The sequence below is a fragment of the Periplaneta americana genome, chromosome 15 (assembly GCF_040183065.1).
Source record: "Periplaneta americana isolate PAMFEO1 chromosome 15, P.americana_PAMFEO1_priV1, whole genome shotgun sequence".
NCBI lineage: Eukaryota > Metazoa > Arthropoda > Insecta > Blattodea > Blattidae > Periplaneta > Periplaneta americana.
The window spans coordinates 133,714,366-133,727,071 of NC_091131.1; the positions used below are offsets into that span (position 1 = coordinate 133,714,366).

Genomic DNA, 12,706 nt, shown 5'->3' on the forward strand with positions numbered 1-12,706 from the left:
CGGCTACTACCTTATATGAAAGTAGTGAGGTCGAAAGGTCGAATGGAAAATGGTATGATCTGGAGTTTTGTCTGAGGAATGAAGATCATCCAGAATTTGGACTAACGAGGAGAACGAAAGAGAACGGTGGACATATTTCAACTTTGCAGAGGGAACCAACAAGAAGACAACAGAGTCAACATTAGCTACATAAGTGGAGGGAAGAAGCAGGAATGGAGGAAAACAATCATCCTAACTTCAAGGACAGAACAAGTGATTGTCGCAGATCAACACACGGTAACAGGAGGGAATAGTAGTGAGTTCAGGAACCCACATAGTGACGTACAAGGAATTGTAAAGATGATGAAACAACAAAGAAAAGAAAACAGTAACGTGATCATGCAGCGTAAGCGGATTCCTAGTTTACATACGATGGCTGTAAGATTAGCGCACTCCAGAAGAAATGCTGACAATAATGGAACAAGGAACATGGGAACTAGAAAAAGACGAGTGGGGGTAAAAAGAAAAACCAGAAGTCGGGAAGTGATAGGGAAGAAAGTAGTGAAAAGAATAAGGTTGCGAGTATAAGTGGAAATCTAGTATATGAAAGTGAAAGTGTGGGGGGAAAAAATAAAAGAGGAATAGAAGAAATCATTCAAATCAGTACCAGCATAGTTAACCTATTTATAGAGTCAGTGAGTGTCAGAGATAATGAAATTGAAAGGAAAGAAGAAATAAATAGAAAGAAAGACAAAGATAGAAATAAGGCAGAGACGAACAGTAAAGAAAAGTCAGAACCTGCGACAGCTGAGGATATGAATATTATAGTGTCAGAGGTATTAGATGTGATTAAAAAATGTGGGGATGTAATCAAAACGTGCAAGTAAAGTGGAACTGTAAAAAGATAGAGAAGTATAGGGGAGCGAGGAAGTGTATAATCAGATGTGTAGAGATAAAATATAAGTATTAATAGGAAGTGAGAATAGTGAGAAAGGAATAAGTGTAAGTGGATTAGTGAGAAAGTGAAAGTGAGCACAAATAGGAAAGAGTGAAAATAATAGTGAAAAAGAATTAAGAGAAGTGAACAAGTGTGAGCATAAAATTAGTACTAACAATTCAACATTGGAACAGTAAGGAAATATAGACTGAGTAATAAATAGGTACATAGTGTAAATTGGAGTATTTGTGTAGACGTGTACTGCTAATAATGTGTTAATGGTGGCACCAGATACCGGTACGAGAAATGTGAGGTACACCATTACATGTAAAGAAATGCTGTGATGTAAATATATCATATCATAGATTGGTCCATTGTTTTGAACATTTCGAAAAAATGCCTATCTAACAGTTGCAGTTCCCAGGTTGTTTTTCCTGGAATGATATGCACTCTTAATTTTCAGGTTCAACATTATTAGATGACAGGAATCAAGTAACAAACATTTCGATGTACTAATGTGAGCAAAGTGCCAACTCAATAAATGCACAGAAAAGTTCGCTTGTCATTTTTCGAGATTTTGCATTCAGCTTTGAACATACCCTGCTAGATACCTTGGCTTGGTGATGTTGATTCCTCAGCACTATAAAAAGACAGAGGAAGGAGATGTCCCGTGCATGATACAGTCAGCATAACTGTAAACGAATGTGTCTGTGCACTTTGTGATTGGGTAACATCATAACCCACCCTCTTACCAAAGTTAGCAAGTGTTCTGTCGGAATGTGTTTCTTTACTGATGTCAGATTGATATGCAATATATTATGAATTGCCAAGGTCATAATGTTCGATTAGTAACTCTCTCTCTTCTCACCAGGAATGTAGTAAGTTGTGCCAGAAAATTTTGTGTTCGAACTTTTTTTTTGTTAACTCTCATCATTCACAGAAGAATGAACTTGTTGAAGGGGAATAAGCAGAAATTCTCACATTATTGGAGAGTATGTGTTTTATTTTATGTTTGTTTCGAGAATTTCATAGGCATTCAATGTAATATGTTTAAAATTAAGGCTGTGTAAAATTAGCAGTTTTAATACGTCCCAGAATTATATTTCCAAAAATGATATATAAATTATTTAGACCTTTGCTTAACATCGAATTGTTTCCTTATTACTGTATTTTTAATGTATGTAATCTCTCCTTGCTATGTTTAGAAAGTGCACTGCTTGCCACCGCCGCTCGCTTCCTGTGCTGCTTCAGACAACACAACATACGTATTCAATCCTCGCGCCACCAGATCCAACGTAATCCCATTGGATGGTGAAGACCCCCACCCCTGACTCTTTAACTCTCTCTAGCTGGTTCATATATACATCACAGGATGTAATATTCGAGATTTAAACATATTTCAGGATGCTCTTTCGATTGGTGTATAAATTGTTTAGAAGTTTTCTCAACATTGAGTGATATTTCCTTGTAAGAACAGGAACTGCAATTCCTTAATGAATGTCTCTTACACCGAAGATTATACAATGTTATAATACAATGATAATGAAATTAAACTAGTAGGAAAAACTAAAGTATTCACAGAAGACCTGTATGACAACTGCTCTATTGACCACAAATCTTATAGGATCCATCCAAATTCAACCGTGGTTCTCCTTTATGAGATACTTTGATAAGAGATACAGATAGGAAGCAGTAAGAAAAACGTTGTTATTGTCTAATGCTCGGTCCTTGGCAGTGAAGTCATCAGTGCTTTTGCTCTCCAATATTTCTCTGTTATGAATCCAGCAGTTTGAAGATGATTTTCAGTCATTTCTTCTTCTTGATCAAACAGAGGGCAGTTTGGATTATTGTAAATTCTTATTTTGTTTAAGGGTAAGAAAAAAGCTTTCTGTAGTAGATCAGAAGGAAATACAGGTTTTGGAAAACACAAAGCAGCAACTCTTTATCTTATGCAGAAACTTTAAAATGACTAAATGGAAACAATCATACTTACAAAACCATTCTATATATTAGCAGATATTAATTAAACCTATAACATACACATCATATTTCTAAGTTTTGCTTAACTCATAATTTGAGTGGCAGTATTTCTAGTAAACAATAAATACATGTCCAAATCAGGAAGACAAGACAACGAAACATTAATTTGTAAAGCGTAAATTAAGAAGCAAATTCGAATGAAAATTGCTTTCTCACAACCTTTCTTACAGAAAAAATTCTCTTCCTGGTACTAAGGCCGATATTTACCTCTCCACCATCTCTTCTTGCTCCTTTACCATATGTGCCAATTGTTGGAATATTCCTCCTAATTCAACTATTGTAGATTCAATATTCTGCATAGTCTCTGCACGACTTTGGAGATAGTTATCCTGAAAATAGAAGTACATTAACAATTAACAACATTGGACAAAGTGAACAGTTCAAGAAAATAATTACCTAACCCATGCAAGCAATTTCTAGTTGGTTGACCATTAAACACATGGTGCACAGATTCAAACCTCACTGAAGATGATATTTAAGATTGATAAAAACTTCTATCTTCCTTCAAAAAGGAAATAAAATCGAGATCTTATGTCATTAATCTTCATCACATAAAACAATGGTAACATAAACGAAAGTTGCTCATAGCAAATTTAATATGTAGTTATTTCTCGACCATGTCACAATTAATTCTGCTAATCATCATTATCCTCGCCTATCATATTATTATCTGTCCCTCGCTGTGGCCTAAAACATCCTGCCTAGGACTCGCGTTACGGAATGCGTGCTGGTTCGAGTCCTCATGGGGAAGAAATTTTCTCATGAAATTTCGGCCAATGTATGGGACTGGTGCCCACACAGCATTGTGATGCACTTGGGGAGTTACGGTAGGTAGCGAAATCCAGTTGCGAAAGCCAGCTATAACGGCTGGGGGGATCATCGTGCTAACCCATGATACCTCCATTCTGGTTGGATGATCGTCCACCTCTGCTTAAGCATGTGGGTGCGAGGCGAGCAGCCGGCTGGTCGGTCTGGGCTCTTCACGGGCTGTAGCGCCACAGATTATGTTTATTATCATACTATTATCAGATGTAAAAATTTCCACCTTATAAAATGTAATTATTTGAGAGAATTCAAGGCAAGTTAGCCATTGGAAAACAAAAACAAATCTCGAAATGAAAATAAAATATTAATCATACACATTCTAACAAAATTCAACTGCATTCATTCAGTTTGAAAGTAATTTGGTTTCACTTAGAAAGGACTCGGACTGTGATGTAGGTCCTGTGGACTAGGCCTATATAAACATAATATGCTACGAAATTGATCACGAGCATATTTTACAGCAGCAACTACAATTATTGCAGTGCCAGTAGATACTCATCATATCGAGCTTTGTGGGTTGAAACCTGGACAGAGCAATAAAACTTCTTACTATAGTTTCCTTCAGAAGGGAAGAACAACCCTTGGTCCTGTGAACTTAGACCATCGTGAGAAATGTCACAGTTCCAGGAGGAATTTATCGTAAAAAATTAATTGCTAATCATCATTCTCGATTAAAGGTAATGAATTCTATCTTTCAAGTTTCTCAGTCTCAGAAATGGAATTAATTCTGCAGAACTTCATATAGACCGTAGCTGATAGTATCTGGAGACAGTAGAAAACAACATAAAAATCCTCGGCCTGAATTTCCTTTTGAAAGGAAAAAAAAAGGAGAGATTTTTCCATTACTGGCAATGCTAATCTTAAAAGGCATCACGGAAATTGGGCACAAAAAGTCCATTGGCAGCTTAAATTTGGTACTGTTTTTCCAAGCTATGAAATACTATTTGCATTCATTAATTAATTTGCACAGATTCCTACAAAGAAGAAATTAATCGCCTATAACTGGAGGCAATGTAAACCAAAAAGGTCCTTGGTAGCACTTGCTACTTGAAAATATCTCACCGTTTCATCATAGATCATTGCTTGCTTTTGAGGAACTGGTAGTAGTGGACTGTGTTCCTCCATGTTTACGCTCACTTGTTCCTCTGCTAACAGTACAGACCCTTGGTGATGACCTGAGATGGCTGATGGAGGGAGAGAAGACGAGACAGGTCCATGTGAAAACTGATCTCGACGGTTCTTCTGCTGCTTCAAGTTCTGTGGAATGAGATCAAAATCTGGTTAGGTTATTTTTTTATTATTTCAATCATTTAATAGTAATTCCTTTTAACTTATTTGTTCTACTTCACTGTATACTTTTCGCCACAATTTGAATTAAAGGAAACTTTTATCTCTGGTCGTCTTCTATGTACCCAGAGATGAAGTTTGCAAGCTCAAACGTGGTTAAATATTTAGTACAGGTTCTTTCAGAATAATGGCAAAATTTTCGACCAACATAATATAAATCAGTCCTGTGAAGATCAATCTAGAAAATGGTGTACATTTTAAGACATAATGACACTACGGGACTCTGATCTCTGTAATGACTTTACACAATATGAAAACATTATTTAATAAATATAATATTCTCCACACAACTATAATAGTCAATAAAATATGTGGATCACGTGTTTTAAAATGTCACCCCCTGGGTTGTTCTTCATTCTAAGACATCAGGCCATGTGGTTTGTGGTTTTACTGTACATCCCAGCAATGAAAATCTTTTAAATTTTACAATTATATGTTGTTTTTTCTTCAGAAGGAAAGTTATGCCAAAATGCGTCTCTTCTCTTTTTCAATGCACAGCAACGATAATATTTCATACAAAAGTACATGTCATTTTAAAATTCTTGGAACTGGAATCTTACTCCTGGAAATGTGAATACAGATCAAAGAAATGGTAACAAATAATCTCATAAATGGATGGTTACCATATTGTGGCAACCGTGCTGAAAGATTCTCGTTGCCTCGGGAGTCTACGTGCACGTCCGGCGGAGAGGGAGGCGCGGGAGGTGAGGCTCGAGTTTCGGTGGGTGCTGGGCACAGCGAGGCAAGAGAAAGAGCTGGGGGCCCACGCAGAGTGGAGGGGACGGACGTAAGGGAAACATCTGGAAACAGATGGTTCCTGAAGAATCTGTAAGCCACAAGGATCGAAGGTTCGAGAAGTGTGAATTAAATGAATAAAAGCGCGAGCAGCCTTCAGTGTCAGTTTAGTTCTGTCAGTCAGCTGTGAGAGAGCTAGTTAGCGGAGACGTATCCAGTGGAGCTGAGTTCGAGGTGCAGTGACTTGAGTAACTGTGGCAGCATCCAGGCAAAGGCAACGCATCCGGAAGTCTTGGGTTCGAAGTGCAGTGGACTGTCTCTGGAGGTCTTGGGTTCGAAGTACAGTGAACTGTTCTGGAAGGCTTGGGGTTCGACGTACAGTGAATTTGAGTGCGTGAACTAGAAGAACTAGCCAAGGCGAACAAACTGTGAACTGAGAACTGACAGTTTTGTTTGTACATAGTGCTTTGTGAACATTAGTTGGAATCAGGAGTACATTGTTGTTCTTCTCAATAATACACGTGAATTGTCATTGTCGTTAGGAGTGCAATAATGACTACTGTGTCGCCGTGTTGAGTGGAATACCCATTGTTGACGGGTGTGTGGTTGTTATTGAAAAGTCACAACATTATTGTTGAATTAAAAGTTACAATATGAAACTGAAGAATAAAAGACATTTAAAGTAATGAAAACTTCCACACTTGCAGAGATCTCACTAGTGAGAAATGTGCTACTGAGAAAGAGGCGAAGAGCCCTCCTCCACACACTTAGTGAGATCTCACTATGATCATCTGTGCACTGCCTTCATGCAGAGAGTATTTTTCTGATTGCAGTAATCAGCAATCACTTGTTGGAGGAAATAGTACAGGTTATGTATTTAAGCATATTGTCGTACTTTACAAATGATGTACGAACGCCACTATGTTGAATCTAAATCTTCAGATGATGACGAAATGAAGTTATATGAACATATTTTGTTAATGAAAAAAAAAAAAGTAGGCCTAAAGTTGTTGTTTAGTCAACTATCTGAAGACAGGATTGAAGCTCACAAGTGATGCCAAGAAGGTACCACTTTTGAGGGAACTAGGCAGCAGATAATGGGGTAGGGTGGCCAGTTCCTTTCCCCCGCCTAAAGTTAAAGCTAGAAATATCTAGCAATCACATTGTATCTCACGAAGATAAGGACAAGTTTCGGTTACTGATTTCGATTTGGATGATGATATGTTTAGCCATTATTTCAGGTTGAATAGACCTCAGTTTTCTTGCCAGTCATGATATGATAGAGAATTCTTTGCTATGTTCTGATTAAAATGATGTAACTTAAACTGTTAAGACATTTAGATACATTATTTCAAATGTTATAATTATATAATTAATACTATTAAATTTCATCAAAATAAAATATCTTCTTCTTCTATGGCACGTCGGCCCGTTTTCGGATCATGGCCTCCCCAGTTGCACTCCACCAAACTTGTCGATCCTATGCTGCGACTCTCCAATTCTGGATTTTCAGGATTTGTAGTGCATCCTGAAATGCACCATCTTCCTATCTGTTACGCGGTCTTCCCACTGGCCTTCCTCCTCCAAAATCTCCTGAAAATACCTTTTTTAGGACTCGATGTTCTTCCATCCTAATTAGATGACCTGCCCATTTGAGTCTCTTAATCCAAATAACTGCGACAAGGGTAGTTCTCCATACAAGGAGTATAGTTCGTTATTATATCTAATTCTCCATTCTCCTTGCACGCATACAGGTCCGTAGATTCTCCTCAGGATTTTCCTTTCGAAAGAATCGATCAAAATAAAATATAGCCCAACTTATATCTGGATCATCTGATATTTGTCTCCAGATTTCTTCTTTCAGTTTCGTGTTTTTATAGTTTTCATCCCATGTATCACATAAATAGGCCTATGGTGACATCATACAAGTTCGATAAGTTTCTCACTGCAATTATCAGTCATCTTTCCTCATTGTCAATAAAAACAATACAATTCACCACCACCACCAGTAATACTACTTCATCTTTTTCTACATTCAGTCGTCATCTTTGATAAATGTGTAAAGAAAATTAGCTGAACTACCGATTCCAGCGAGAAACTCACTATAGGTTTTCACATCAAATAAGAATCTCTTCCAGTGTGTGGACGTCTGTTTGAATCCATGTTATCAATCTTTCATTTTTCTCGCTACACATTTCTTGCTAGAGAGATCTCTTCAAGTGTGTAATGGGCCTTACTTGCAGAAGAGTCATATTAGCAATTCTTCAAGGAACTTTTCAGTTTGTTTCCAGTCTTATTTTCTGTTAAATATATCTACAGTAGAACTTGGTTATAATGACATCCAAGGGACCTTGAAAATTATGTTGTTATAAACGAGTGTCGTAGTAACCGAGATTCATATTATCAGTCTAGTGAGGTGGAAAATGAAAAATAATAAACATAATTAGGCTTATTTTAGATTTATGTATTCACTTTTAAGCATACCATGAACACAATAAAATACATGTACAATTATAAATACAGTATTCTGTATTAAAACAGTTTGTTCATTACTCACCAAACTTATTTACTGAGGAGTGAAGTAATCAGTCATTTTACTCTGTTGTCTCCTACTTGCCCAATATACACTTTCTAAATTACATTCTATGTTCATTATTTCAGTTGCAATTTCACTGCTCCTTCTCCTAGCTTCATACTCCCTCCTCTAGCTTCATAGAAATGTTCACAATTCTAATCGCTTCTAAAGTGTCACTCACTTCGTTTAGTGGCCATACTATGTTAAAATGCGTGCACTTCCTGTCGAAACTGACCGCATGCAGGTACCATTAATACCGCATGAATTCGGGCAGGTTACAATGGGGTGGGGAATCTGCCTGCATTCCAGAGGTCTATGATAGAAGGGAACAGTAAAGGATTTGCCAGATTTCAGCAAAATATTTCTTAAAATACTTTGGTTCTTAGAAAATTGTATTCCAAACTGAGATTGAAAATGACGTTATATGCGAGGTAGACGCATATACGTTTGTCGTATTAAGCAAGGTAGGAAAGCATATGTCTTGTGGGGAATTAGTTGGGATCACAGAATATATGACATTATAGGCGAGGTGTCGCACAAAACGAGGTCGCTATAACCAAGTTCTACTGTATATCCTCTCTAAAGCTTAACTGAAACTAAAGACCTGCCACATTCTGCATCATCATATTCACTTTGGGAGGAAAAAAAGCAATACTCTTAAAAAATAAAACACATTATCACTAACTTAGTGTCTCAAACAATCCACCATTGCAATAATCACGTGTTAATAACAATACTCAAAGCATTCGTAAACTGAGAGACAAGACAAAGACACTGAGGATAGGTAATAAGAGAGACTTGTTTATAATAGTGAATGAAAAGAGTACTTCCAAACCACCCTGTCAAGCCGAAATTTCAAGAATTCCTGATAGTATCAATAGTTAACTGAATGAAAAAATGGCGGGGAGCATTCTACTCATATCATATAAAAAACAACATATAACAGACCACTAATAAATTATAAATGTTTATTACATTTCCTGTCACAAGAAAATATTTTCTTCAGTTTTTTCCTTTAAATTTTGTAAGTTAAGATACCTTTTAACAAAGAAAATATTGTTAAAGCTGTTTTTTTTTTTTATTTGAGCAGGAAACATCCAACGTGCCCTACAAAAACTTTGGTGATGGTATTATAAACTTAAAGATACTTATTTACAAACTTACCTCGGTTCTTACTTCAAGAACTTGCTTGAATTCAGTAGACATGGATGCCAATTTTGATTGTAAAGCCAAGACAACACTTGAAGAATGTGACAAAAGATGACGGCCATTTTGATGCGACTGTCTCTGGTTTCGGGCAACTTCCTGAAGTCTCGCAATTTGCTGATTTAGGCTATTTAGATCCTCCTTAATAATGTATGTCAATTCTTGAATTTCTGTGGGCCGGTCGTTGAAAAGAGATTTTCTTTTCGCCACTGCAATTAGGACATATTATTCAATATAAGTCAGTGAGGTCATACCTTACAATTTTGATGAACAACAAGTAATTATTAAAACATAAAAATTACCCTTAAAATTTCGCACACGTTCTGCAATGTTCAGTCTAATTTCTTTAATTAAACAAAACGTAAGAAAATAAAATTTTACATTCAATGGAAGCAAGATGTTACATAATTCCACAGAAATGGGCTCAAACTCGATAATGATACATACCATGATTGTTTCCAGATACATTTCACAGTATGAAAGATCTCTATTTTTACTAATCTAATTAGCATGAAGCAGAGCAGAAAGGCCTAAATAAGAATCAACAGTTTATAACCACGCATTAGTACTTATAGTACCTAACAACTGTACTAGGCCTATACTTCTTAGGAATTTCATCTCTGTTGCCTGAATTCTGCTTTGATCTTTTTTTTTTTGTCATAGTCCTAGTTTCTGCTGTATATGTCAAGACTGGATTAAATTATGAATTATACACGAAGAGATACAGTTAAAAATTAAAATATAAGAAATATTTTGGGAAATGCAAAATTGCAGGATACATTGAAGGAAAACAGAATTAGATAGTCTGGACATGTTATGAGGATGAGTGAAGAGAGATTGCTAAATAAGACACTGAAACTTGACTCGTAAAAGGGAAAAAACCTGTTGGCAGACCTAGAAAAAGATGGTAAGATCAAATTAAGAGTGACGTTGAAAAAAAAGAGGGAAACCGTGGCAAGAAGTAGTGGGAGGACCATGACAGATGGAGGATGCTGTCTCATACTCGAACCCACAAGCAGAGATACGAGTCTATATGAAGAAGAAGTACCTAACAAATATAACGATAGTATCATATATATAACAGAAATAATTTGTAGCCTAACTGATTTATAAGTAATTGATTAACTAGCGGACTTACTCGTGTTAAGTATGTAAGTCTGTGCGGCTTACAGCTGTTTCGGTGCTTCATCACACCATCCTCAGAGCCTACTAGATCTTGGCGTCATCTCGAACTTCTCTGCCTGTTGATTGTTGAAAAGTGGAGTCAAAAAGTGTGTGTGTACAGAAATTGATCTGTATGTTGAGAATTTGATCAGGGTGTATTTTAGTGTGTTTGTACATTTCATATTGTTCTAGTGTGTTGAGTTTTTGGTTCTTGGGTTGTATGTGTAGGATTTCCATGTCCGCATTTATGTTACTGTATGTATGGTTAGCATTGGTTATGTGTTCGGCATATGCAGATGTATTGTGTCTCTGGTTATTGCTTTAATGTGTTCTTTGTAGTGTGTTTGGAATGATCTGCCTGTCTGTCCAATGTAGAACTTGTCGCAACTATTACATGTGACTTTGTATACACCTGTGTGGTCATATTTATTTGTTTGTGTTTTTTGTGTGTTGAGATGTCTTTGTAGTGTGTTTTCTGGTCTGTATGCTATGTTGTATTTCTGCTTTCTGAATGAAGATGTGATCTTATGTGTGTTTTTGTTTTCATATGTTAGTGTGATGTATTTCTTGTGTTTGTGTTGTGTTTTGCGTGTTTTTGTGTTTGTTAAGTTTTTGTTTGTCTTTCTTATGATGTTCTCTATTATGTTTGGATTGTAACAGTTTTCTTGTGCTATGTATTTGATTGTGTTCACTCCTTCATTGTAGTGTTGTTGGCTCATCGGTATGTTGAGTAATCTGTGTACCAATGTCCTGAATGCAGCATGTTTGTGTTGTATGGAGTGGTTAGATGTGTTGTGTATGTGTGTGGTGGTGGTGGTGGTTGGTTTTTCTGTATATTTTGAAGGTGTGTTTGTTGTCAATTTTTGTTATAGTGATGTCTAGGAAATTTATGGAGTTGTTTTCAAGTTCCAGTGTGTATTGAAGTTTTGGGTGTATTTTGTTTATGTACTCGTGTAGTTTGTGTACTTGTCTTTTGTTTCCTTTGTATAGTATGAGTATGTTGTCTATGTATCTGTGCCAGTATATTATGTTGTCTGCATATTTGTTGTGTTCATTGTTGAGTATGTATGTTTGTTCTATGTTGTGTAAAAATAACTCTGCTAGTATGCTAGATATGGGTGATCCCATTGGCAATCCTTCTGCTTGGGTGTAGTATTTGTTGTGTGTGAAATAGTTTGCTTTGTTATGATGTCTGTGATTTGGATGATTTCTTCGATGTATTTTTGTGGTGTGTTGTTATCTATGAGCATTTGTTTTAGTATCTGTAATGTGTCTTGTATCGGTATGTTAGTATATAAGTTAGTGATATCGAAAGATGCTACTGTTGCACTGTGTGGAATGTGTTGTTGTTTTGTTTTGTTGACTAGGTGTATAGTGTTTTTTATTGTTGTCTGTTTTCTGAATTTTATGTTGTTTCTGATGATTTTGTCCATGTGTGTGGCTAGTTTGCACCCACACAACAGGCAGAGAAGTTTGAGATGACGCCAAAATCTAGTAGGCTCTGAGGATGGTGTGATGAAGCACCGAAACAGCTGTAAGCTGCACAGACTTACATAATTAACACGAGTAAGTCCGCTAGTTAATCAGTTACTTATATTCAAGTGTTAAAAGTAGTGTACGCAAGATTCGAAATGGACTAACTGATTTATATTGCAAGGGAAAATAAATTAAGAATGTTTCGTATGATTTTAAAGCCATGCATGTATAGTCCTCTTTTCTTCTGGAAGTGACATTTAAGTTAAGTGTAGGCTACAAGTTTTATGATTTTCCTTTCCTCATTGCAAACATTGTGGGTTTTTGAAGTCGATTTTTGTCCCAAAACTGAAATGTGCGGCAAATAAGGGTATCATAGGCCTAACACTTGCTGATCATTTTTTTTTTATTTCTCCACCTACTGT

The 12,706-nt window shown here is 36.4% G+C and overlaps 1 protein-coding gene across 3 annotated transcripts in view; it reads right to left on the minus strand.

The window, feature by feature from the left end:
- Syx5 (syntaxin 5) overlaps positions 1 to 12,706 on the minus strand; it is a 32,557-nt gene that overhangs the window by 18,379 nt on the left and 1,472 nt on the right. For all 3 annotated transcript variants that reach the window (XM_069848175.1, XM_069848177.1, XM_069848176.1), the window contains exons 4-6: positions 9,603 to 9,853; positions 4,844 to 5,038; positions 3,164 to 3,285 (exon numbers count right to left, since the gene is read on the minus strand). In XM_069848175.1, coding sequence (XP_069704276.1) covers positions 3,164 to 3,285; positions 4,844 to 5,038; positions 9,603 to 9,853 — 568 coding nt within the window. The remainder of the gene's footprint in view (positions 1 to 3,163; positions 3,286 to 4,843; positions 5,039 to 9,602; positions 9,854 to 12,706) is intronic.